This window comes from Miscanthus floridulus, chromosome 5, assembly GCF_019320115.1.
Source record: "Miscanthus floridulus cultivar M001 chromosome 5, ASM1932011v1, whole genome shotgun sequence".
NCBI lineage: Eukaryota > Viridiplantae > Streptophyta > Magnoliopsida > Poales > Poaceae > Miscanthus > Miscanthus floridulus.
Window position 1 is genome coordinate 44,565,179 of NC_089584.1, and position 27,654 is coordinate 44,592,832.

At 46.9% G+C, this 27,654-nt stretch overlaps 1 protein-coding gene across 1 annotated transcript; it reads right to left on the reverse strand.

Annotated features, from left to right (window-relative positions):
* Window positions 1-38: 38 nt before the first annotated feature.
* Window positions 39-26,759, reverse strand: LOC136449893 (phospholipase D zeta 1-like). The gene is made up of 20 exons (XM_066450127.1): window positions 26,288-26,759; window positions 24,865-24,966; window positions 24,314-24,432; window positions 24,013-24,154; window positions 23,697-23,870; window positions 23,438-23,608; window positions 16,729-16,968; window positions 16,526-16,642; window positions 6,533-6,672; window positions 6,297-6,446; window positions 6,045-6,201; window positions 5,435-5,977; window positions 4,365-4,475; window positions 4,039-4,185; window positions 3,767-3,964; window positions 3,514-3,615; window positions 2,945-3,076; window positions 1,007-1,072; window positions 685-746; window positions 39-592 (listed from the first exon to the last, which is right to left on the reverse strand). Exons 1-20 carry the CDS (start codon window positions 26,525-26,527, stop codon window positions 343-345), a joined length of 3,363 nt encoding a protein of 1,120 aa, XP_066306224.1. The 5' UTR covers window positions 26,528-26,759; the 3' UTR covers window positions 39-342.
* Between the last annotated feature and the right edge of the window lie 895 nt (window positions 26,760-27,654).

Below are 27,654 nucleotides of genomic sequence, written 5' to 3' on the forward strand. Positions count from 1 at the left end.
AGCAAACTGCAACAAAATCTGCCATACAAGGCAGCAACTTCAACGTTAAGTCTTTATAAGTGACTTTTATTTTGCATCAAGAAAGAACGAATCTAATAGTGTAACATCTCTTGCCCTACCTAACTCTGATAAACGAACTGTACAGATCTTGGCCATGTACAAATATTGGCCACCATATCCTATACTCGAAACTGGCAAGGATATGGTTGTTCCTTTGTTTTTTTTTTCTTTTTCCTATTCGTCCAGACACGAGATACTATGTAGGCATCTACAACTATAATAACCCTATAACATGTACAAGTATCCTATGGGTGGACTTTCGCCAAAGGCGAGGGGAAAAAACTAATGAAAAACTTGTGGAGATGTATAATACTCGCTTTCGCTGAAGAAAGGTCTCAAGTCCTCTTGGCACATGAACTCCAAAGGGAAGCAAACAATATGACCCCGAACGGCCTGCAACCGCTCCATTGGATTGACACATGCCAGGTCTGTATCCTGTTGAGTTTCTGGATTCTCTAGGGCAACACCCAAGTCGATGGTTGTGTGGCCAATTTTCTCCTTCCGATGAGCAAAACTTTGGCGAAATTGGTACCTGCAAGAGTTTGGTATCGTTTCAGAGACCAGCGAGCACAATATTTCGACTGAAATGGATGAAAACTTGAAGACGGGTCCTGCATTCCGCACCTAGAATGGATGTGATCGTTGGGAACACATGAAAATACTTGTTGGTAGATCATGGTATTCTCCTGCCATGTATCAGTTTGTTCAGTTGAGGGGGGGAAATAAGTATTAGTGCTCATTATGTAGCATTCTTATGATAAAAAAAATGCAATGGAAAATCATTAGTTAGTGAAATCACGACATTCATAGACAGGTGCAGTGACATTTAGTCATACTAAAATGGTTTCCTGGTTTAGCGGTTAGTTCAAAACAAACAGTTCAGTCTCTAACTTGAATAGCTTAAAAGAAATAAAGGGCAAAGATAAAGTATCTCCACTACACTCACCTTAGCAGTGGCCATCCAAATGTTTTTGTACGCTGAATCATCCACAGGATCTATAATGCAACTAACCTGAAGGTGAAGATACACATTAAGTGGAATCAAACCCACAAAGAGCCCTAAACTGTATGTGCATCATGCAACTATTCTACTTCTGTCAAAAGCATACGTAAAATATTCAGGACTACTTTATAAAGGGTTGCCATGAAACAGATTCAAAGAGTTGGGTGTTAGATAGTTCAATTGCATGTGTTCAGATGGGAAGAGGGGTGAAACGTTTTTGCTGTGGTTGGCTTTATTCTAGATACCCTGCTGATCCATAGTCTCACTCACTCTATATAGTGTGCAGAAAGCTATAGTGATGGTTCTTCTTCAAGTGTCTCTGTCCAACTCATTTACTCTGTTTGCACTTGTGTACATGACGTAGAAAGGCATTAAGGCATCTTAGCTCAATCCATGCAGTAGACCTGTTCATGGACAACTAGCGCTTGTTCATGACGTAGAAAGGCTATATAGTGTGCGCTTGTTCATTTACTCTTGTTCGCCAAATCCATGACGTAGAAAGGCTATATAGTGTGCACAACTAGCGCTGCAGGTTGAGCTGGGCCAGTTTCACTGGCCCACAGTTTAGATGATATGAACCGTTATTTTCCTAGTTGTCTTCCTCGCCACAACTATCAACATCCAGTCTGCATTCGCTTGTTCATCCAAGGATTCTCATCGGCAAATGCAATTTACAACAGAGGCATCCAACCTTGGACAAGGAGCTTGGCGACCGGCGCATGCTTGGCAGCCCACAACTTGCCATCTCCTCCTGAAGCTCGTCACCTTCTCCTCCTGAAGGTGAGCAACCCAGTGCAGCATCAGCGACACCGACTTTCATTCAGTGCCAGGTACTCTGGGTGGTAGTGCTATGTAGCGATCTGATCAGCTCGTTCTCTTCTTTAACAGCCTTGCGCCGTGTGGACCAGACATCCCGACCGACGTGCCATGCAGCTGGGCCGCCCATCTTCCTTGAGACATGGATGTTAAGCCAGAGAAGCTGTCCACGTATAGGAGACGGCTCGATGGAGCTGATGTGCAAGGGGTGACACAGAGGTGAGCATCCACACGCACGGAGTGGCCCTGGTCACCAACTCCCCGGCCCGCGTCCTAGGTCTAGAGGTAGCTAGTCCGCCGAGAGGCGAGAGATGCTACTCGAACAGAACCTGACAATGGAAAGGAAGGAGGCTGCATCTTTACCGTAACTGTATGCCGGCGGTCCAATGCAACTGGCATGCTGCGGATTCGTCAGCTTGACTTCATGAGTAGCTAAAACCAACAGCGACGAACACAAGGCCAGTGAACATGAAAGCTGCCTCCGCTCAATATTCGCGGTGAATCTGACGGGTCAAACAGTTTGCAGGGCTAAACCAGTACAACCCAGCCTGTTTCTTCGACACATGGTTCGAACCCGGAAACCAGTAAAAACTCCCCAATCACCTTTAACTGGTCAGGTCCAGCTCGGGTCAACGGGTTAGCTGGTTTGCTTCAAAACCGTGAACATGGCTACCATGCAGTACCAATATGAAATATTAGGACACACGGATTTGAGGTGGTGTTAGTTGGAATGGTTTGACATGGGCCTTAAATTGAAAACTGATCAGGTCAGATTTACCGAGGAATTGGATTCAAATACCGATACAGCAGGTTGTTAGATTACCTGTCTGACTGGGTGTCACAATAGGAAGCCAAAAGACAATGAAGGTGAAGCTACTAGGTTGGCAATTAATATCCCATGGTTTAGATAGCATACAATCAACTTTGAGAAAAAAACCAAACAGAGAAACAAGAGAACTTTAGACTATAAATCCTTCTTTCCTCACAATGCTTCTATACTTATTGCAACTCTCAATTTAAAGTTTCAATTGGTGGTTAAAGCATAATGAAATATATAGCCCAAACCTCTCCTGGAAGAAGACCAAGGTGTTCTGCCCATAGAGAAAGTCGTAGGCTGAGGGAGAACTTTCCAGCTTCCCAAGGTCTTCCATCCATTATAGAACTGACAGCCTCTTTATCTTCAATAACTATACCAATCTGAAAGAATAGTAAGACTCCGTTATAGTGTAAATAACAGGGGATTGCCTAAGTAATCCTGGTAATCATGCCTTGATCTTCACTAATTGCAGTTTGGTCATGAACTAAAACACTCTTCACCTTCAACAGCAAACTTTCCAATACAAAAAGAGTTTTTTTTTATACAGAAGAGGAAAAAGAAATAGAGAAGATATATACAGGGAAGGGAAAAATAATTTACATCCCAGTTTAGCCTAATTGCATAACTTTAGGAGTATCCCTCCATTAGGGAAGGATATTTCTAAGTTAATCAAGCTGCTTGGATTCAGCAGTTATTGCCTGCATGGAGTCAAAGCATATATACTGTACAACCTTTCATCTATTTGGCCGGCTAATTACTTATAAGTGTAGCATGTGTTTGTTAAAAAAAGAGCACCATGCAAATATACAAGTCATACCTCGGAATCCCTAGATCCAAGCAAGCTTCTATCATTTATGTTAGCTGAGCCAATTAATGCCATGCGGTCATCAATAATCATCAATTTACTGTGCACATATATCTGCAACATGCAGGTTGTTAGGAAAAGAATTAAAGGAAAGCACAGAGACTAACCATTGCCTAAAGGCATGACCTATTGAGTGTAACAGAACCTTTTAAACCCCCCCCCCCCCCCCCCCCCCCAAAAAAAGAAACACCAAAAAAAAGCTTACCTGATTAGTGACCAAATGACCCCCATCACCTAATCTGCCATGTGCTCTAAGCCCATAAAATGAGATGTAATCATGTGCCTTCGAGCCAACCACATCATACAGATTCTTAAGAATTGAATTAGGTCCTCTACAAATAGTTCGGTACTGCCAATGCATAATTGCCCTCACAGACGCAGCTCCACCATCGTCAATGCCACCCTGAAACAAAATATGTAACTATACAGCCACCCTGAAACACCAAACCATGTGTAATCGATACAAAAGCACGCTACCTGAAAACCAGGTAAAAGTGGTATGACAATAATAACCCGGAAGCGCCTTTTCTCCTTTTCTGCTCTAAGTATACGCCTATATAGTGCTTCTAATACACGATTCTTAATTGTGTCATCTCCTGAAAGACCTGATATGAAAAACTGATTCTGCAAAGGACAGCAGAAATAATGTATGTTACAAGGGATATCAGTCTATTTGTAATTATGTGCATATAGAAACATCAAATCTATCGATTCTCAATCATATGAATGTGAACAACTCTGAATAAAGTGTTACGTCGAAACTTAAATCTTATGGCTTAAAACTGCAGAACTAAAAAACACACCTCGATGTAAACAAAATGTTCTGCCTTTTCAATGAGAGAAAAATAGGCATTGTGGATGCTTCCTTCGATTTCAGTTGTTCCTGCTGACCATGGGCCAACACTTCTAACAACCTAAATAACAGAAAACTTTTAATTGGTTAGATATTAGTGTACAGTATGATTTTCGTTATTACTTGGTATACAAGCAATCTAAGAGGACAATAATATCATCTCTGATTCATTTCAATCCACTTGGAGACTAGGACAACAGATTAATGTAGGGCTCTAGCCCCCTTTCTTTCTTCTTAATATAATGAAGCGCAGCTCTCCTGCGTTTTCGAGAAAAAAGGACAACAGATTAATGCAACCTGGATTTAACAAATGCTGCATGTGATAATTTGAGACAAGGGTTTTCAAGTGACACCTAAGAACAGCTCATGCCTATGGATACTCCTTTTTTTATTGGTGTGGAATAACTATGGATATTTCAACAGCTTTGGCAAGCGAGAAGTGAAAATGAAACTTCAAGATGCTATTTCCATTATTCAAAACTTAGAATCTGTTAGCTTCCATGAAACTTTAAAGATTATGCACCATCGGCTATTTGAACAAAAAAAAAATCTTTTTGCATGACCAAAACCATATGTAATAGTCTAATAGAACACACAGATGGTCGCCACAAACAAATCAAGCCAGTGCGAGATTTTCCATCAGTATGTTAGAGAATTCATGGTAAGATTGTACCGTGAGAAAGAAAGCAACAAACACAGGCAAAAATGTCCAAACAGGCATGTCTATCTGTTGGTAAAACAAACAAGTTATAATGTTGCATTCGGCATAAATCTTGACAAACATAACATTTTCTTCTAACTAGGGACTTCTTATGCCATATCTATTCTCTGAGAAAGTATTAAAGTTCCCTTGAACCACCATGGTCACGTTTACTTGTGTAACAATGAATAGCACTAAGCTGCAAGGGGCATGCACAACACAAAGTTTGGGGCGGCTGAATCTGTAAACCAACATATACCATTAAGTACAAATAAAGTATCAGGATATTAATATCAGTTTAATCGTCAGTGCATGATAACCTGACAACGACATGCTGCTCGGGGACCAACTTCTCCAACGTCAAGCGCAGAGGCAACTTGATCTCCTCGTTCTTGTGTCTCCCACCACTCCTTATCTATGTGTTGCATATTTGGATTTGAGGTGCCATAGTGTTTAGACACTGAAACCTCAAGGGAACCGACATTGTCCACAAATCCTTTCATCTGTAAATCTTGTAAAGAAAGATCTTGTTTGGCCTTTCGGTTCGACAGTGCCTGCTGGTTCCAATTGGTTTTATTTGCATGGTCTGAAAGACCATTGGTGATATTCATGCCATTCAGTCCAAAATCTCCACTTGCGAATGCATGGTGATCAGGTTCATGCGGCAAAAGCAACGGAATGTCCTGACATGATGCTGGTGTTATCAAGGAGTTTAACCTATTAAATTTAATATCCTTATCATGGCCCTGTTTATTCTCCGTTTCCCCATTTGTTTCCTTGCTTGTACCCATGTAATGAGGAATTACCATGTGATGATGAGGCATTAATAATGGAATTGCTTGCTCATTCGGTGCTTTATTCCTCTGCAATAGGTGAGATTGTTAAGTTCAGAACTGATACAGATGAAAAAAACTCCTAAAGCCAACTGACCTTTGCATAGTTCCATCTCTGAACAAAATGCCTTGCTACATCTCTACATGCTGGACCATAAAGTGCACACTGAACATCATGCCAAGGCATGCGAGGATATTTAGTGCGATCAAGCTCATCTTTCATTGTGTCCTCCCAAGAATTTGGCTCAGATTCCCTTACAAACAACAATAGTAAGCACACAAGCTAAATGATTAATATATAAAGTATGCATGCATGGAACCTAATAAAAATTCTGAATAACAAAAATACCTAGGATTATAGTAATCCTTTCCAGGCCATGTTGATGGAGGAAAATCCGCAACTTTATGCTCAGGGGAGTCATAACGACCAAAGCACAAATCAAGACCTCCAACATAGCATACTTGATTATCAACAACAATAATTTTTTCATGGTGAGACCTTCAAGCCACAGAAAAGAGTGAATGATGAGAATTTAATTAATTACAGCTAACAGAAAATAAAAAAGTATAAAACTCCCGTTGTACCATAGATATATGCCAGTCGAGAAATGATCTGGGTAGCGCAGAACTTTAACATTCTCATGAATGTTAAGTAGCCTCCGTTTACTGTACATGCTGTTGATTTTCAATGCAAGAGAAACTTCCTTGTACAAAAGAATGTAAATCTGCAAAACAAAATAGCATTTCTTAGTTACTGAGACTGATAATTAGTATAACTAATTACTATGATCAATACATAAAAAACTAGTGGTGTTTGGCTGGTGCTTCTGCTCTTCGGAAGCTCATCCTGAGGTCGCTTGCTCCAAGCCCTTAGGGTCTGATTGGTTACTTGTAGGGATGAAAACGGTACGGATATTTTCCGACCGTATTCGAAACCGAATCCGTTTAGAGGGGTTGAGATCTGTCCGTATCCGAGTCCGGATATCCAACATCCGATACCGTATCCGTATCCGAATACTCAAATCGCATATTTATGATGTCGATATCCAATCGTATCCTATCCGACATAGTTGACACTATCCGTATTCGAATCAGAATCCGGACAGAAATATGAAAACAAATGTAATATCGGTGATCCGTCCGTATCCGATCCGTTTTCATCCCTAGTTACTTGTATTGAAATTGCATTGCATTAGAACTTATGCAGCATATCCTTAGCCTGAATAAGGCAATGCATTTCGTTGTTGTTTGGTTTGTCTAGATAGGAGGGTGTAGCCTGTTATGCATGCGTTTGGTTGTCTGTGCCAGCTCTTGAACTGCATAGAGGAATACATTTTTATGTGTTTGGTTGTCTGCATATAATAACTAATATGCTTACCCCTTCATCCCAATAGGTAACCTTACCCTTCGTCATTTTCACGTCCTCACTCATCTCTCTCACTTGTCTTCCCCAAGACTCCTTGGTCCTGCAGTAGCCACACCACTGTTGGTCCACCAGCTCTAGCTGCGAGAAGTAGCCACATCACTGTTGGTTGCAGAAAGGGAAAGGGAGAGCGAGGGAGAGAGGTGCCAGCGTGCGCCGGCGAGAGAAGGCCGCAGGCGTGCAGGACGACAACAGAGGCATCGGCATGCACCTCCTCGAGCTGGGCTAGGATGGCAAGGTAGTCATGCAGGTCCTCGGCGGCTCCGGAGGCCGCAGCGACATGACCCATGGCGCGCGCAGTCGATCTGGATCCTAGCAGCGGCAAGCTCGGCCTGCAACACACGAATCAGGCGCACTGTGGCCTCCAGCACCGTCAACGCCGCCTGATCTCCTCGCCCAGCGCCGCCTGGTTCTCCTTGCCGACAGGCCAACGCGTAGGACTTGTCCAGTGTGCGTTGCACAGCCACGACGATGTGGCCCTCGCTGCTGTGATCCATCCCGATGGCCGGCAGGAACCCCCACTCTCGTCGTCACTAAACATGAACACGATGGGAGCAAGAAGAGCGGAGATGGACTAGGAGAGAATGGGAAAGAGTGAGGTGAGCACAGCCTGACCCTCCAGCCCATCTGCATTGGGCGCTGCAGAGTGCAGAGCGGATGCAGGAAACGGGCCATGACCTGCACAGCGCGTGCACGCTTGGGCTGCATAGCTGGATACACTGAGTTTTGAGCGAATAGTGGGATGCAGGCCTAAGGTGCTTTGAGGATAGTGCTATGCTGCATAAAGCTTTGTACAGGCAACCAAACAAGCTCAATTTGCATTACTGGAGCCTGGAGAAAGGGTTGTGCAATCAACCAATCAGACCCTTAGTGGCCTAGTGTGGAAGTTGGTTTTGGTCGAGCTTTATTCTTTTCTTTTCTTGCAGTATGTAGTGTGAGTTGGGTGTGTTGGGAAGGTTTTTTCTAGCCATCCCGTTTTTTGTAAAGTATTTTTTTCCTTTTTTTTCCTCTCTTAATGAAATGACACACAGCTCTCCTGCGTTGTTCGAGGAAAAAAAAACTAGCTCCAATGTGTTATTCACAAAAAATGATTCATGATAAGCATTAAGCAAACTGTGTTCAGTTTCTACTTGATCAATGAAATATTTGAATGCTGAGAATTATGCTCTTGCAGTCTTGCTTATGACCACTTCTGCATTGCAAAACATTTGGGAGCATATGGGAACACTAGACAAAGGAATCTGATTAAATGGCAGGCTAGAAGTACAGAAATATCTACACAGTTAAACCTAAGCATTCCAATATACAGAAGATATGCTCAGGACCCGTTTGCTTCAGCTTTTTGCTGGCCAGAAGCCAGAAGCTGAAACAATCAGCCTAGCTGCTGAGCTGGATTTTGAAAAGCTGGAAAGTTGGCTTCTGAGGAAATAAACTAAAAGCTGAAAAGCACGCTGAGAGTGTGCTGAGAAGCTAAAAATTTATTACAAAAGTCAATAGCAAAAAGTCAACAGCCAGAAGCCAAAAAGTCAGAAAGCCAGCTTTTGAGCAAGTCCAAAAGCTGCAGCTCAAATAAACAGGTCTTCAATCACGGTGCACTAGGTTCATGTCTAGAACAACCATTGTGTGATTAGCTCCTTTTTTTCTCGAACACGGACGAGTGTTGTGCATCATTATATTAAAGAAGAAAAATGGTTCTTAGATGATTAGATTCTTTGCTCTGTTACTGGACTACTGCTAAGTAGTGCATTCTTGTCTTACTAATACAAAGCTTTAGTTATTGACAGAATAAAAGAAGAGAGAAAGCAAACACATGCCGTACAGTAGATTGTAGATAGGTTTATTTATCATGTGATACAACTAACCCTCAAATGTTGACTTGTTTGGATCTTGGCCATAGACAAATGTTTGAATTGATTTAAGACCTTTACCACCAAAAATCTTGTTGAATTAGGTTAAGATAAATAAAACTTATTTTGTGCTGCTGATTAAGACAATGGCGTTTGGATGTTGGCATGAGCTTGCGGAAGAGGGGTGATGGAACCTTCCCTCCCTCCCACCCGCCTGGGCGCCATAACCGCCTCCACCAGCCCCACGCCGGCCCTCATTCCGAGCCCGGTGGCCACCTCTCCCCCCTCTCTACCGGCGTCTAGGCCTTCCCCCGTGATAGCTTCTGGACGTAGCAAGGCCCAGCGTTGGGGTCGTGAAACTCCTCCTTCCGGGAAGTCAGGCGGTGGCACCCCGTCCCTTTCCTTCAAGGAGGTGCTCCTGGCGGCGATCCCCGCTGCTCCGGCGGGTTCGGCCTCGGTCCCGCCTGTGATTCCGCCGCGTTGCACCTCTCCTAGAATCCTGTTGCGTTCGGTCGATTCCCGTCCGTCGCCCCCCAAGCGTGGTCCGGACGCTGAAGGCTGGCAGGAGGCAGAACGCCGCCGTTCCCGCAAGGCTCGTCTACGTGCGGAACGGGGACCTCGTCGCCGGGTTCCTGTGGACCTCCGCGGGTTGTGCTTCAACTGCTTCTCGCCGGACCATCGTGCGGCCGCCTGCAACAACCGGACTCGCTGTTTCAAGTGCCGCCGGTTGGGTCATCGGGCTTTTTGGTGTCCCAATTTTGGCATGGCTGCTCGCCCTGCGCCAGCATCTCGACCTCCGGTGATCAACCAGCCGTGCACGGCTGTCTGGCGTCGAAAGGACACCGGCTCTACCTTTGCCGGCGGGAGTGACGGGATCGGTGGCGGCGCCGCTTTGATTCCTCCTCCTGCTGGTGGGATTATGGACAGGGATTCTCCGGATACTGCCTGCAGTAATGGAAGGGTTGGAACCCAAGAGACTGGTGGCCGGCGACGTCGTCGACGGGTCAGGCGGCGGCGCTCTTCTGCGCTAGGTGAGGGCGGTCTCCCCCTACCTGCTGGCACCAGTCACCCCCCTGCGGTGGTTCCAGCTGATGGTGCTTTGGGGGTTGCCGGCGCTGGCGCCGCCACACGGCCTAGGCGAATTCTCGATCGCTCGGAAAGAATGGATAGAGCTGAGGAGGAGCTTCGTTGTGCCCTTTCGGTGTTGATGGTCGGAGATCACGCAGCTGCCCCGGTTGAAGGTCTGGTGGCTGAGCTTGCTCGCCGCTATGATCTCCCGGGTGGCTCGATGGTGCTTCATCGCCTGCGGCCTAATGAGCTCCTGCTGGTTTTCTCGTCTGAAGATGATGCTGCTCGCGTCTACAACGAAGGGCGGCCTATCCACCTACCGCTGATCACGCTACATTGCCGGCGTTGGTCTCGGTTCAAGAATGCTACTGGTGTCACCCTGCCCCAGCTCGTCGAGGTCGAGATACGCGGCGTCCCAGCTCATGTGTGGGAGTTGGAGACGGCGGAACATCTCCTGGATGAGTGGTGTTGGATCAGTGCTCTGCACCCTGACACGATTGATCGCCGGGATTACTCTACCTTCCGGCTTTCTGCATGGTGTTTGCAACTTGAGAAGATTCCGGCCGCCATGGAGCTCGTCGTTGTGGAACCGCCAGCTCCGATTGTTGAAGACCCTCCGCTGAAGCGTGCTCTGTCCTATGATGTTGTGATTACGGTGGCGCCGGTTGCTGGGCGAGTGTCGGGCGTGGGTGCGCCTCCGGCTCCGCCTCCGGCCGGGCATGGTGAAGGTCGTCGCCGGCGACGAGACTCTCGATCTCCGGGGTCCTCTCCGCGAAGCTCGGGGGACGGATCCCCTTCCCGAGGCGATGCGCCTCGTTTCCTGCGACACGCGGGCCCTGAGAGTGTTGGTTGCGGCTCGGGAGTCCAGGAGGCGCTCGCCGGCGCTGCACGCTCGGTGCCCAAGGAGGCGGCGGCTGTGATTGCTCCTACTTCCCCATGCAACCATCCAATTACCGAGGAAAACTTTGATGACTTGGTGGCCGTCGCCATTATTCCGTCCTCGGGTGTTGAGGACGAGATCCTGGGGGATCCGGAGAAGGATGTGGACCGGCTGTTTGTTAACAAGCCCCCCAAGCAACAGTCGCCTGGTGTTTCTGGAACAATTGGGCCGGCCCAGGTTGCTAAAGTGGCCCCTCTGTTGGGCCCCAACTCAATGTCTCCGATGCATCTTGTTCCTCTGGATGATCCCGTTCTGATCACTGTTGGTGTCTCGCCGGCAGTCCGCAGCAGTCTGGATCATCGGACCAACTCCTTGGTGACTGTCTCCGGTGCAGCTCCTTCAATCAAGACCTACTTCCGTCGTGGCAAGAACACGCCCACCTCAAAGCGACCTGATGCCAGCCCGGCAGTGTGCAGAGAGCAAGACTTGTCTTCCGTGGATGCCGTTGAGGCCTTCGCGCCTCCGCCGCCGGACCTCGTTCCGGTGCGCGTTGTAGGCGCAACGGTGCCTTCGCCCGTGGTCCATCGATCAGTCAGGGAGGTGTTCGCCCTGGCGAGTGTCGTAGAGGATGCCTTGGCTCCACCACCAGCCCCTCTGTCTCGGCCAGTGTGTGTTGCAGCCACGGTTGCGCCTCCGCTCGTTGCCCTTGTTCATGCTGAGTCAGATTCCCTAACTGTGATGAGAGATGGATCATCCTCTAAAGCACTGCCTACTCATGCTGCTCCTGCCGCCACACCAATTGCAACCTCGGCTTTCATAGCTAAGGTTACCAAGCCGGTGGGGGTTGTGCTGCAGCGCCCCCCTCCTCCCAAGCCAAGGAAGAAAACATTGCCAGTGGATTTCGTTCCCAGAAGAAGCAGAAGGGTGGCCAAGCTGCCGCCAGTTTCTGATCACAAGTCTGTAGCAACTGTTTGCAGACAGTTACAGTTTAAGAATGGGGAGGACAATGTAGATACTGGTAATGAAGGCATTTCTGAAGAAGCAATGGGACAGTATGTCAAGATGTTTGAAGAAACCTTGAGTCATGATCATGTGAAGGCTCTAGCAGCACTCTTTGGTTGGAATGCGCCTTCCTGTGATGAGGTGTGCTCCATAGCTAGCATCTCTGTGGTTTAGGGTGTTCCCTATTCTTATGGTACTTTCTCTTTTCAATTATGGCTCCATGTAATGTCTTAATTTGGAATGTAAGAGGTCTTAATGATAAAGCGCGTCGGGATGCTGTTCATCAGACTGTGCAGTCTTGTCAGCCGGCTTTGGTTTGTCTACAAGAAACGAAGCTTTCTCACATCTCAGTTCATGACGTGCTTTCTATTTTAGGACAGGCTTTTCAATCTTTTGTTTACCTCCCTGCCCAAGAAACTAGGGGAGGAATCCTGGTTGCCTGGAGAAATGAGGTTTTTACAACAGAGTGCCATTGCGTTCTTCGACATTCTGTCTCAGTCAAGTTCAGAACAGATGGAGAGAATGTATGGTGGTTTTCTGGGATTTATGGGCCTCATTTGGATGCGGCGAAACCAGCCTTTCTTCAAGAACTAAGGGAGGTGAGAAGTCACTGCAGCGGACCGTGGATGCTTGCCGGTGATTTTAACATGATCTACTCTGCTGAAGATAAAAACAATGACAATGTGAACAGGGCTTTAATGGGAAGGTTTCGCCGCTTTGTAAATGATATGGAACTTAAGGAAATTCCACTTCAGGGCCGAAGATATACATGGTCTAATGAGAGGGCTTCACCTACTCTGGTCAAGTTGGATAGGGTTCTTTGTACAGGAGATTGGGAAGACATCTATCCTGACTGTGTATTACAAAGTCATGCAACAGAGATGTCAGATCATTGCCCTCTAGTGCTTGGGCTTCAGGATGGTGTTAGAGGCAAAAGACGGTTCCATTTTGAAAATTTTTGGCCACAATTGCCAGGGTTTCTGGACACAGTTAGTAATTCTTGGGAAGAACCGGTGACAAATGCTAGCCCCCTTGAGCGCATCTCTATCAAGCTTAAAAGGTTGACACGGGCCTTGCAATCTTGGAGTACCAAGAAGGTGGGACACATAAAGTCACAGCTAGCTCTTGCTCGTGAGGTGTTACATAGACTTGAAATGGCTCAAGACATGAGGCAGCTTTCCTCACATGAGGAGTGGTTGCGAAGAGAATTGAAGTGTCACTGCTTGAGGCTAGCCTCGTTTGAAAGGACCATTGCAAGATTACGGTCCCGAGTTAGATACCTTAAAGAGGGTGATGCTAACACTTCATTCTTCCATAAGCAAGCGACTTTTCGGAAGCGGAAAAACTTTATGCACAAACTTATTGATGGCGATAGAGTGGCCACATCTCAAGAGGGCAAGCAGGAGGTCATGCATAATTTTTATGAAAATCTGATTGGAAAAGTCGCTGATCGATCCTTCTCTTTGAACCTACAATCTTTTCATAGGGCTGCTTCGGAGCTGTCCATGTTGGATAGCCCGATCACTGAAGAGGAGGTCTGGGCAACTATTAAGGCCTTGCCGACTGATAGGGCTCCAGGACCAGATGGGTATACGGGCAAGTTTTACAAGGAATGCTGGTCGGTGATCAAATCTGATTTTATGGCTGCTATTATCACTTTGCAGCAAGGAAATGCTAGGGGATTGGGGCTTCTTAATGCAGCTTACATCACACTCATCCCTAAAAAGGATGATGCAATGCTGGCCAAAGATTTTCGCCCCATCAGTCTTGTTCATAGCTTCGCGAAACTAGTAACCAAGATCCTTGCTAACAGATTGGCACCCCATCTCAATTCTGTGGTTGCTACAAATCAGAGTGCTTTTATTAGAGGGCGAAGTATTCATGATAATTTCATCCTTGTCCAACAAACTGTAAAGGTTCTTCATCGCCAAAAGGTACCAAGTCTATTTCTGAAATTGGATATCTCTAAAGCCTTTGATTCGGTAGCTTGGTCGTTCCTCCTGGAAGTACTCTCTCACTTGGGCTTTGGCATATCATGGTGCAATCTGATTTCAAATTTGCTATCTACCTCTTCCACTCGGGTATTGATAAATGGGGAACCTGGAAATGTTATTCAGCATCAGCGTGGACTCCGGCAAGGCGATCCTTTATCCCCCATGTTATTTATTCTGGTTATGGATGTGCTTAATAGTCTCTTTGTCAAAGCTGGAGAGGAAGGGCTCCTGCAACCCCTCTCCCAAAGAATTTCTGGACAGCGTCTCTCTCTGTATGCTGATGATGTTGCTCTCTTCATAAGGCCGATTGAGGATGAACTAGAGGTCACAAAGGAAATTCTCAATGCCTTTGGTATGGCCTCGGGGCTGCGGACCAATTTGCACAAGAGCAGCATTATTCCTATCCGTTGTGATGATGTTTCCCTAGAGCCAGTAAGAGATACCCTCCCTTGCACTGTTGCCGAATTTCCTTGCACTTATCTAGGGTTGCCTCTATCCAACAAGAAACTGAGAAAAGCTGACCTTATGCCTTGGATTGAGAAGGTGGCTGATAAGTTGCCAGGATGGAAAGCTGTCCTAATGAATAGGGCAGGGCGTATTACTATGGTTCGGTTTGTTCTCTCAGCGATACCTATTTATCTTCTGATCGCCATCAACGTTCCAAAATGGTTCATAAATGCGATTGATAAAATCCGAAGAGGCTTTCTTTGGAAGGGGAAGGAACAAGCTAATGGAGGTTGTTGTTTAGTTGCATGGGAAAAAGTCAGCCGACCACTGGTTTTTGGTGGTTTAGGAATTATCAATCTTGAGGTCATGGCTTGGGCATTGCAAGCTAGATGGCAGTGGCATAAGAAAACCCGAACTGATCGACCTTGGATTGATCTTGAACTCCCCTCACATCCTAACTCACTAGCCTTGTTTTCTATTGCTGTCCGCACAGAGTTAGGAAATGGAAATAATACGCTTTTTTGGACAGACAGGTGGCTGCATGGTTGTTCAGTGGAGATTCTTGCACCTGAGGTTTTTGCAAGTGTGTCTCCAAGGGTCCGTAAAAGACAAACAGTGGCTGAGGCTTTGGACAATAATAAATGGGTTTCTGTAATACGTAGGAGTCTGTCTTGGATTGGAATCAGGGAGTTTCTGCAACTATGGGACTGTGTCCAGGGTCTTCAGTTAAATGATTTTGAAGATCGACACATTTGGAAATTGGAACCTGGGGGCTGCTACTCCTCTAAATCTGCTTATCGGGCTTATTTTCAGGGATCAGTAACCTTTGAGCCTTGGAGAAGACTCTGGAAATCTTGGGCTCCAAATAAGTGTAAGGTTTTTCTTTGGTTGGCAATTCATAATAGGTGCTGGACAGCAGATAGACTTGAAAAGAGAGGGCTGCCTCATCCTGAGCAATGCCCCCTATGTGATCAGGAGGATGAGACAGTACAACACTTGCTAGTATCTTGTGTGGTGGCAAGACAGGTTTGGTTCAATCTTTTAGCACCACTGAACCTGGGTGATTGCATTCCAAGGCAGCGGGAGCGCAGCTTCGCCGAATGGTGGCGCAAGGTTTTGAAGAAAGTGAAAAAAGAATACAAGAAGGGGGTAAATTCCCTAATAATTTTGGGTGCTTGGATGATATGGAAGCATAGAAATGCCTGTGTGTTTGAGGGGATGGCTCCCTCGGTCGATTCCATTATGAGAGACCTCAAAGACGAACACAACCTTTGGTATCTGGCCGGCGCTAAGAAGCTGCAAGACCTAGGCCTAACTGGTGTAATTTAAACAGCTAGGTCAAGTTTTGGTCATGTATTTTTCTGTTTCATAGGCTAGTTTTTGGTCTGTTTATCTCTCTCTCATATTTGGTCCCCGTATGAGAGAAGGGAGTTGTATGGGGACCTTTTTCTCTCTCTAATGCAATGAAGCGCAGCTCTCCTGCGTTTTCTAAAAAAAAGATAAATAAAACTTAAATAAAAAAGTGACTTCTTCCAAATCTCAAGATAATGAGTTCCCACTAAGTTTTTTCCTCAATACTTTAGAAACAGGATAACCTTAAAATCATTTGTAGCCGAATAATGTTTTCATAAAATATAATCATAGACAAATAACAACTAAAAGCCTGCATTATCAAAACTCAACTAGAATGCATATTTGTAAAATCCAACATAATCATCCAAAGGAAAAAAAAAGGAAAAAAAAAGGAAAACAATATCTTCGTTAAACCTAACTGATTCACATCTTAAAGTCCACTACTAACCCTTACAAATAAATGCAATTTTGTAAAAACCAGTTAATAAAGCTCTTATAGATTAGACGGAGCACATACTGGAACCAAGGTTCTAACAGTTTTGCTGATTAAAAATAATTAAATACCTGTACACCTTGTTTCGCCCTTGATTCCAGAAGAATATCAAGCCTAGAGGATCCATGAAAGTGAAAGGGGCGTCGAAGATACAATTCTGGGCACAGCCACCAGTCAGTTATAAATATCTGCACCCAACATTTACTTATCTTCATGATATGGCGATGGCTTCAACTTGTATCAGGAATATTTTCACTTCTTGAAGTGCACTAACCTCTGATTTGGCTTCCTCAATGGAAGAAGCAATAGCATCAAATGCAGCATGACCATCTATGAACCATTGTACCACACTACCATCTTCAGTCAAGCCCCGAGGTGGTGCGAATGAACCAAAGCGGTGAGGGTGACACCAGCCCTCTGGGGGTCGTCGAGCAGCATTTATTGCAGTAACCCAATCTTTTACCTTAGCTGAACTTCTTGTTCTCAATTTTATTGTCCGCCCCCCAGAAGATACCTTCCACAAGCACAGTATTTAGAAAATTTGAACAAAACACTGATGTCACTTCTACTGCATTACCAAATTGCTTGCCCAGCAAAATCAAGCCCAGGCCAGCCAAAAAAAAAAAAAAAAAAGCAAAATCAAGCCCAGTACGAACGGTAATTTTTATCTTTTTTATTTGAGCTACACAAATCCATTGTCAATTTTTTTTTCTTATGACACAAAAACGAGGCGAGTTATTTGCATCATGGCCTTTCGCTATAAGCCAAATAGGGACCATATGTAGATAAAATATTAGGAAGTATATATGTGTATTAGGAAGCTTGTTCATTCCTTCCATGTACACTGATTGTATTCCTTATATACCAAGCCTGATTGGCTATATAATAGAGGTCACCCCCCCCCCTCATTAGGGGTGTGGTGTTTTTCCAATCTCCTTTCTACATGGTATCAGCTAATTAGATCCTGAGCCTTCTCTCTTCTCCCTGCGCCTTCCCCCCTGCCTCCCTGCGCCTTCCCCTCCTGGCCTGCTGTGCCATGGCCACCATCCCCTCTGGATCCGGCGCGCCCCCACAGCCCCTACTGTTGGCCTTGTGCCGCCCTCTGGCCCGCCTCCTGCTGCTAATGGTGGCACCTCTGTGCCGCCCACTGCCACCGGCGGCTTCTCTGGTGCTCCTGCTGGCGACACGCCCGGCGACGGCGGCTTCATCTCCCCTACCGTCCAACCCTATGCCACTGTCAACGTCAAGTCTCATATTCCCGTGACGCTGACGATGAAGTCCACCGCCTACTCCAGATGGGCGTCGTACTTCAAGTCATTGTGCGGTAAGTTCGGCCTCCGGTCACACATCGATGGCACGATGGCTCCTCGCCCCCAGGATCCTGCTTGGGATCAGGCGGACTGCTGCGTCCGCTCCTGGTTCTTCGGCTCCGTCGACGACTCCGTCCTCGACCTCGCCATGACCGATGACGACCAGACCGCCCGGGATCTCTGGCTCGCCATCGAGGGACTCTTCCGCGCCAACAGGCAGTCCCAGGCGATCTTCCTCAGCCATGATTTCCACTCCATGACGCAAGGCGACTCCTCCATCGCTGAGTACTGCGGCCGCATGAAGACCCTCGCCAACGCCCTTCGCAACATCGGTCATCCCGTTTAGGACTCGCAGCTTGTCCTGAACCTACTCCGCGGCCTCAACCCCCGTTTCACCACCACAACCGACGACATCGCCAACTCCATCGCCGGCTTCCCGTCCTTCAACCAGGCGCGGGACATGCTCGCTCTGAAGGAACTTCGCCTCGCTAACGAGGAGAAGGTCTCCAACTCCACCGCCCTGCTTGCCAGGAACGCTTCGTCCTCCTCCTCCGGCTGTCCAGGCGGGTGTCGCCCACCTACTGGACCTGTTCAGCCCGGCGGCAGCAGCACCAATGGCGGCAGCCGCAGCGGCAGCGGCGGTGGCAGCAAAAGAAGGGCGGCGGCGGCTTCCAGGCCCCATCCGGCAGCCCTCGCCCCACCGGCCCGTGGTTCTGTTTCAGTCCTGGAGCCACCTCCTACGGCGCTCCAGGTTTCCAGCAGGCCGGCAGTCAGGGCAGCGGGGGCTGGCGCGCCGGCGCCCCTAGTCTTCTGGGCCAACCCCCGCAAGCCCACGCTGACTACGTCCCCGCTCAGGCGCCCCCTCAGGCGCCCACCTGGGATCAAGCGGGACTGGTCGCTGCCTTGAACCAGATGGCGCTGCAGAATGGTGTCTGGGTCGTTGACTCAGGTGCTTCTGGCCACATGTCGTCTACGGATGGTATTCTTCTTTCCCGACTCCCTCCATCTCACTCCTCCATTACTGTAGGTAATGGCCACACCCTTCCAGTCACGTGCCGTGGCAACTCTACCCTCACCACCCCCACCTCCAGTTTTCAGCTTAACAACATCCTTGTTGTCCCTTCCTTAATCCGTAATCTGATTTCCGTTCGTCGGTTTACTAAGGATAATAACTGCACCATAGAGTTTGACGCTTTTGGTTTTTCTGTCAAGGATTTTCCGACCAGACACGAGATTCTTCGCTGCAATAGCACCGACGATCTTTACACCATTCCTCCAGCCGCCAGCTCTGCAGCACCCCACGCCGGTCTCGCCATCTCCTCCAGTTTGTGGCATCTCCGTCTCGGTCATCCCGGTCCTGCCGCCATCACTACACTTAGACAGAAAGCATCCATTACTTGTAATAAAGACAGTCACACTCTATGTCACTCATGTCAATTAGGGAAACATGTGCGGTTACCTTTCTCTAATTCCAGCTCTCGCAGTTCCACTCCTTTTGAGTTAGTCCATTGTGATGTCTGGACTTCTCCGGTAGCTAGTATTTCTGGTTATCGCTACTACCTTATCATTTTGGACGACTTCTCACATTTCTGTTGGACGACTCCTCTTGTTCACAAGTCTGAAGTCGCCAAACACATCACAGACTTCTGTGCATATGCCAATACACAGTTCAGTCTTCCCGTTCGCAGCATACAGGCTGACAACGGGACCGAGTTTGTCAATAAGACTCACATCTTTTTTGACTTCTCGGGGCATCCACCTGCGCCTCTCATGTCCCTATACTTCTCCTCAAAATGGGAAAGCTGAGCGTGTCCTCCGCACCCTTAATAATGTGACTCGCACCCTACCAATTCACGCCTCCATGGGCGCCCCATACTGGGCCGAGGCGCTCGCCACCGCCACTTATCTTCTGAACAGGCGCCCTTGTTCTGCTGTTCAGAATAACATTCCCTACCAACTCCTCTATTCCCAGCCCCCCAAATACTCACTTGCGTGTATTCGGTTGTCTGTGCTACCCTAATCTCTCAACCACGGCACGCCACAAGCTTGCTCCTCGATCTGCAGCCTGTGTCTTCCTCGGTTACCCCTCGTCCGACAAAGGGTACCGCTGCCTTGACCTATCCACCCGTCGAGTCATCATCTCTCGCCATGTTGTCTTCGACGAGTCCGTTTTTCCTTTCTCCTCCCACCCTACTCACCCGTCACAGCTCGACTTTCTCTTGTCGAGCCCCTCTGCTACTCCTACTCTTGCCTCGGTCGCTCCGTCCTCGGACGTTGCGCAGCCGCAGCCATCACCCGCTGTTTTGCAGGAACTTCCCGACGATGACCCCGCAATCCTGGTGCGCGGCCCAGTCGTGTACCGTGCTCCGTCTGCGGGCGGGACGCCGCCCTCTTCCTCAACTGCCGGTACGGCCCGCATGGACGTTGTCCCTGCTCCTGCAGTTGGGGGTTCCACCGGCCGCCAGACGCCTACCAGCCAGCTGGTGCCGCCCCTGCCTCGTCACTACACAGGCGGCCACCGACGGCTGCGGCACCTGCTTCGGCGCCTCCTGCAACGCCGACGCCCATGGTCCTGGCACCAGCAGCCCCGGCGCCCACACCTCTGCCGCCTCCTGTGCCCGCGGCACCTCAGGCGCCCGCAGTCCTGGCATCGTCGCCACCTCCTACTCCTACACGCCCTGTCACTCGGACTGTGACTGGGGCCATTCAGCGGGTGTCCTACCAGGGCTTGACGGCCACGCCATCATCGCCCTCTCCGCTTTCGGCAAACTACCGCAGTGCTCTAGCCGACGCCAACTGGCGTGCTACCATGGTCGACGAGTTCCAGGCTCTCATGGACAACGACACTTGGCGCCTTGTCCCGCGGCCACCCGGTGCCAATGTCGTGTCGGGCAAGTGGATCTTCCGGCATAAGTTCCATGCTGATGGGTCACTCGCCCGGCACAAGGCGCGCTGGGTGGTTCGAGGCTTCTCCCAGCGCCACGGCATCGACTACGACGAGACCTTCAGTCCGGTGGTCAAACCAGCGACGATACGGACCGTCCTCAGCATCGCCGCTTCTCGCGCCTGGCCGATCCACCAGCTGGACGTGAAGAACGCGTTTCTTCACGGACATCTCGCTGAGACTGTCTACTGCCAGCAACCTCCCGGCTTCGTCGACCCCGCCGCTCCAGATCATGTCTGTCTCCTCCAGAAGTCCTTGTATGGACTGAAGCAGGCACCGAGGGCGTGGTACCAGCGGTTCGCCTCCTTCATTTGTCAGCTCGGCTTCGTCGCCTCCGTCTCCGACACGTCCCTCTTTGTCTACAAAGAGGGGCCGAGCATCACCTATCTGCTGCTATATGTCGATGACATCGTCCTCACCGCGTCGTCCTCGACTCTTCTCCAACACATCATGGGGCGCCTTCACTCCGAGTTCGCCATGACAGATCTTGGAGCCCTGCATCACTTCCTCGGCATCTCAGTGACGCGTTCTTCCTAGGGCCTGTTCCTGTCTCAGCGACAATATGCCCTGGATCTTCTTCAGCATGCTGGTATGGCTGAGTGTCACTCTACAGCGACTCCCGTTGACACTCATGCCAAGCTCTCGGCACAGGACGGCGCCAAGCTCCAGGACGGCTTTGAGTACCGAAGCCTTGCTGGGGCCCTTCAGTACCTCACCCTGACTAGACCAGATTTGGCGTATGCGGTTCAGCAGGTGTGCCTCTTCATGCATGATCCGCGCGAGCCCCATATGGCCCTAATCAAGCGCATCCTGCGCTATGTGAAGGGCACACTCTCCTCCGGACTTCACATCGGCACCGACTCTGTTCAGTCTCTGACTGCCTACTCCGACACCGACTGGGCTGGCTGCCCGGACTCTCGACGCTCCACCTCCGGCTTCTGCGTCTACCTCGGCGACAATCTAGTGTCTTGGTCCTCCAAGCACCAGACCACGGTGTCTCGATCCAGTGCTGAGGCGGAGTATCGTGTTGTGGCTCATGCTGTGGCCGAATGTTGTTGGCTGCGCCAACTTCTCCAGGAGCTTCATGTCCCGCTCGCTTCGACCACTGTTGTCTACTGTGACAACGTGAGTGCTGTCTACATGACAGCCAACCCGGTGCATCATCGGCGCACGAAGCACATCGAGATTGACATCCACTTCATCCGTGAGAAGGTGGCCTTGGGTGAGGTCCGGGTCCTCCATGTGCTGTCCTCTCACCAGTTCGCGGACATCATGATGAAGGACCTTCCAACTCCATTGTTCACTGAGTTTCGGTCCAGTCTTTGCGTCTGTGATCCTCCCGCTACGACTACGGGCGGGTATTAGGAAGTATATATGTGTATTAGGAAGCTTGTTCATTCCTTCCATGTACACTGATTGTATTCCTTATATACCAAGCCTGATTGGCTATATAATAGAGGTCACCCCCCCTCATTAGGGGTGTGGTGTTTTCCCAATCTCCTTTCTACATAAAACATGGATGGAAGGAAAATGGAACATGAGGAACAAATGGAGAGCACACAGAAGAAATGCAAGAAACAACTGGTTATCAAGCTAGTTTCTCAACAAGTAGACACAAGCCTACAACTGTACATAAAGATTCAAGTCCATGAAGTGAGTTCGGCATCATTCAAAGTACCAAAGCAGCTCTGAAATTGGTTAAATTAAAACTATAGAGAAGGTTTCTCACAAGAAAACACAAGTTTGCCAGTTGTATACATAGTTTATTATCATACAGATCAAGCACATGGGCGCAATATAGCCTCCTGGTATAGGCCAAGGGAGTTAAATCTTAGTTTCTAAGCACGGGAATTACATGAACTGTAGTCACTGTCAACAGTGCTTGAGGGCAGGCATGTTTCAATCATGAGGAAGGAGAAAACATAATAACTTGATTTGAAGTAAATAATCAAGGTCCTTAATAGTTAATTGATAGCATATATTATATAAACAACCCTATACCCAAGGATGACTGGAATCTGCCAGGTGAATTTGTCATGACAGCTCAGAAAAAATAAAAAAAAAAACTGCCATATACAGCAAGATTTTCATACTAGATAAAATGCAAAACTCTTCATAAACAGTGTATGACTTCAACAATACTGGACTACTGCATTTGTTGTGGTGCTTCACAAAATGCTCCATGCATAGAAGTAGAACACAACTATGTGAGGGGAGTGCGTGTGTTCTGTAAGGGTTATTTCCCTTTCTTTCTTCTTACACAGCCTCCCTGTGTGTTCGAGAGAAAAAGAACAGAACATTGTGCTAGTTAACACCTTGTCTCTTTGAGTGGCTTAAGACTTATTAATAATCTGTCTACTGTAGAAAACAAATGATCGAGGTTTTAAAGGCAGCATAAATAAAAATGTCTCAAAAGACCCAAGGTGTCAATACCCTTAAGTTCATTTATAAGCTGGACAAGCCACCTCCTACCTGAAAGTCATCCCCACGAGAGAACTGGCCCTTCTCATGTAAGCAACTAAAACCAACTAGCAATATTTTGTTTTGATTGGACTTGAACCCAAAATTGGCAAAAAAAAATGTTATGCTAAAGAACCCATTTAGTCTACTTGTTTGGTAGGAGTGATAACATATAAGTCCACTGGAGAGACACTAACAGTATTAGTTGTTTGATTGGAGTGATATGTCAAGCTGCTAGACCAAGCAATTCATAAACAGAAAAGAAATACCTCAAATCCAAAATGCAATGGATTACGTTCCTTTATCTCCTTTGCTAGAGTGGTTTGGCCTTCATCTCTATCAGTGTAAGGTGACACATCAAAAATAATTATGTCCAAAAGCTTAGGATCAAATGGATCTTGGAGTAAAACCAAGAATCCTGGCTTCAGTACAGCCCAAACCTATCAAGAAGCGATAGATTTAACGGTTCATATACAAGTCAGCATCATGTTAGTCAACAAAATAAAATCATCAAAGATTGCTTAGTACCTTTTGCCAGCTACTACTGCAAAAGCTAAAACAGCATGATGAACAGTATCTCTCTTTACTGTCCATCTCAATTTCAATTTTTGGCAAGTGCCTTGCTGTAACATAATCTTCCTTTAGCTTGGGCCCATACTCTGGCAGAAATGATAACAGTGAAACTTCCAAAAATTTGCAAACCTGCATTTTAACAGATGTTACAGTCTAAAAGAAATGAGAAACAGGATGATCCACTCTAATCGACACGTGCACAATACTTTGGTTATATTTACAATTTTTCATCAAAACTAAGATTTTTTTACTGGAAGCGGGCTTTTGTTACCTCCCTTGAGTTGACAATATCCAAGTTTCCCAAGAAATGGTTCAAGTATTCTTGCATGGCAGCCTTTGCACGATCAGAGATTGATTGCTGACGACCAAGGGCAGGCCGAATAACAGGTAAAACAGCACTTGAAGGAACATTTCTGCAGCCAAAGTTTAAGTATGTTTATTACTACATGCACATGGATATGTGGGAAGCCAACTGCTTCAAGTGCATCAAAATTGTTTACAAGATTTCGTTGCTGAAGTTCCATTTTTCTTTTAGTTCAATAAGGAACATTGTTAATAAGCCACCACTTTACCTATTTTTTACAGAGTGTTCATCATGCTGTGAAGGAACATGCACATCATCGGCTTCATCATCATCATGTACAACTGGCATATGCTCCCCGATCCCCAAATTTTGAAGCCATTCTTTGACCTTTAATTAAACAAAGGAGATTAGTTCAGTTCTTCATGACTGAAAATGAAGCTTCCACACAAAATAATCGTATCATGCTGAGTAGAGTTGACACTCAAAGAAAGGGATATAATCAGGTCAGCAAAATCACTCATTTAGAAGGCATACTTGCATTGCGCTGCTATATTAGCGGATAGAACCCCAAACAGCTCTCAAAGTAAAATGCATGTGCTGGCTCAAGCAAGTGAAAATGACAGAAAACATAGTGAAATGCAAAACGTAATGAGAAGCAACTCCTAGATGGTTATAAACTAAATAATTTTGTCAAGAAAAAAGGTGCACTATATGGCATATATTTGCAATGTGCTGTAACCAATGCATTTAGTGGTTAACCAGAAAGAATAAGTATATTCAAGCACATCTCAAAATAATCATAAAGATTATGTAACCAACCTGTTCCTGTTTCTCATGAATTTCTTCAAGAAATACACGTCTCTTCAATGCAAAATGTAGATATACCACTTGTGAAGCCTTCTTATATAGAAGCCACCTAAACTGAGAGAAGAACTAGTGAACATTATTTAGTGGATTTCAGAGTTCATATTTTGGGGAATTGCATAGGCTAAAATGCAATAAATGAACGTTAACAAAGCAACCCCAAATATTCCAGTGGAATCAGGTTTTCACATTATTCATCAACAAGAAAATCAATGTGCCATGCTATGCTACATCAACTGATGCAAGCTGTACTATTTATTTTTGTCTTGACTCGATGCCAACCACACAAGGGGACATATCACATCAATCTTTTTACTTGGTTGATTGGCTCAGAAAGCAGCACCCCAGTTCGCATTCTGTTCTCTGTGTCCACCCAACTACTTCACCCACAGTCATCTAATAACATCAGTACATCACACTGAATGTCTCATACAGTTGCCACCAAATTGCAGTCTAATATTACCTCCCCCCCCCCCCCCCCCCCCCCCCCTAAAAAAAAGAGCAAAACTTGAGTCCCTTTGAAAGCAAAAGAGAGAAAACGAAAACTACCTGAATTCCATGTAAGCATATACTTTTTCTGTTTCGCAGTGCACACACAAAAGCACCAAATATAAGAAATGTTTAATGGCAGTTGATTTTATTGAAAACTATGGGTTACCCTTTTCTCTAAAAGAAGTTTAATGATAGTGGGCCATACAAAGTCCTAATCTCCTATGTTAACTATTAAATGGTATACAATGATCACCTCAACCACTTGTACCCCACCAAAAGATAATGGACTTTGAAGGAGTAGCAAGAAGCTCAAATTGCTAGCACACTTAACAATGGCAGAGGCGAAATGTAGGCAGCAACGCAAAGAGTTCACCAGCTTTTTGCATCGAATGGAAAATCCCAGACGGAACTCATGCAATCATTGAGTCACGCTGACAATATTGCAACCCAAAGCACATAAGAGGTACCATTTTCCTCCACAATAAGCCCAATAAGTTTTTTTTGGTGAAAAAGGAATAGGAATTCAACAAAAGCGACCTTTATCATATATATAAATAAAGTATAGTACACAAGTACTTAAGTCACTTCCATATTCGCATCCACATCAGAGCAGCACGCCCGAATTGAACCACAAGCCACTCACAGAACCCGAATCGAACGAGCAACTCAGTTCCCGGCACCTCAAGGGATAATCGAAGCTTCTGAGATCACCTAGAAAAATGTAGTCGGAGCCCATCGGGGGAACAAATCACCCAAACGCCCAATTCACGCAGCAATTCTACACCGCCAAATGCCAGGCACTACTGCGCTGCCCGCCCAACCAGAGGAGCTAGCAAGGCCAGACGAATCCGGAGTTGGGAAGAGGCGGCAGCGCACGGGGACGGACCTGCTTGTAGTGGACCTCGATGGTGTAGGAGAGCAGCATGGGCGTGATGTCCCCGGCGTCGGGGCGCGAGACCCCGACGATCCTGGCCCGCGGCAACTCGTCGAACACCCGCGCCGACTCCGGCAGGCGGAACGACGCCGACGACGCGGCGGCCAACCCCTCCGGCTCGGGCGGCTCCGGCGGCATCCTGACGTACCTGTGGCCACCGTGCTCCTTCTCCTCCTCCTCCTCGCCGGTCATAGATTCCTCGCGGGATTTATATGGATGGTTTGGTTTGGAAGTGCGGGCGAGACACGAAGCGGAAGCGGAAGGGGAGGAGCGAGCGGTTCGAGGAACGAAGGAAAGGGGCGGTGAGCCGGTAGGTGTCACGACCGGACTGCCGCGCCGTGGAAGGAAGGGGAGACGAGCAGCAGATGGGTGTGCTGCCTGCCAAATTTGGGGTGATTTTGGCTTTTCCTCGCCCGTTTCTAATTGATGAATTTTTATTTCTGATGATCTTTATTTGTGGCCTATTTTGATGGTTAGACTGACAGATGGACGTGTCAACGTGGTGTGACGTGACAAGTTCCAGAAGCTACACATGGCCCGTTCGACTTACCTTATAATTCATACTATTCAGCTTATTTTTTCAACCGAAACAGTATTTTTCTCTCACAACAATTCAGCCAGAACAGTATTTTCAGCCAATTCAGCCAAGTTTTAGCAAGCCGTACAGGGCCATTGTCCATGCCCAACGTTTGTGTCAATGCATCTGCTACTGCTTTCTTCGCTCTAAAATAGATCTCCATCTCAGAGAAATCAACAAATCTCAATTATAATTAGATTTATAGAAATAATATTAACATTTATATCTTTAAATAGGTAACACTATAAGAATATATGACTTGATTAATCTAATAAGATTATCTAATAACCTAAATATTAGTAATTATATATATAATTAAAGTTAGAATTGTTTAAGTTCGAAATATGAGGTGGTGAATTATTTTGAGATAGAGACAGGGAGCGTATTTCCTTAATGGGCCGTTTGACCCCTTTATTTTAGAGGAATTAGAATTTACTTAATGGATTAGGCGTTTGAAATTTGACATTCCACAACTTTAATAAGCTTACACATAGGTTTATCTCAAATTTATAGGGTGGAAGATGAAAATGGATTCTATACATCACCATGCTATATTTCTACTCTTGTCGGGGACCAATACTAGGGTACCCAAAGAGAAGGGCTAATGACCATCGACATTGACTCATCCGAGCAGTCAGGAGCGCAAGCTCCACTTCGTTAGCTCCCTTTCCTTCTCAACCTCAGCCAAAAGGTCAAGGATCTTCTAGCGGACCTCGGCGTCCTTCTAGAGCAGCTCGTCTCA

Bases quoted from the DNA above. Each gene is read 5' to 3' on its own strand.
- LOC136449893 (XM_066450127.1), bottom strand. From the start codon at position 26,527: ATGACCGGCGAGGAGGAGGAGGAGAAGGAGCACGGTGGCCACAGGTAC. The intron at 3,965-4,038 runs GTAGCGTGCTTT...ATTTTGTTTCAG, and splicing joins CACTTTTACCTGGTTTTCAG to GGTGGCATTGACGATGGTGG. The intron at 1,073-2,944 runs GTTTGGGCTATA...CTTCACCTTCAG, and splicing joins TTGGTCTTCTTCCAGGAGAG to GTTAGTTGCATTATAGATCC.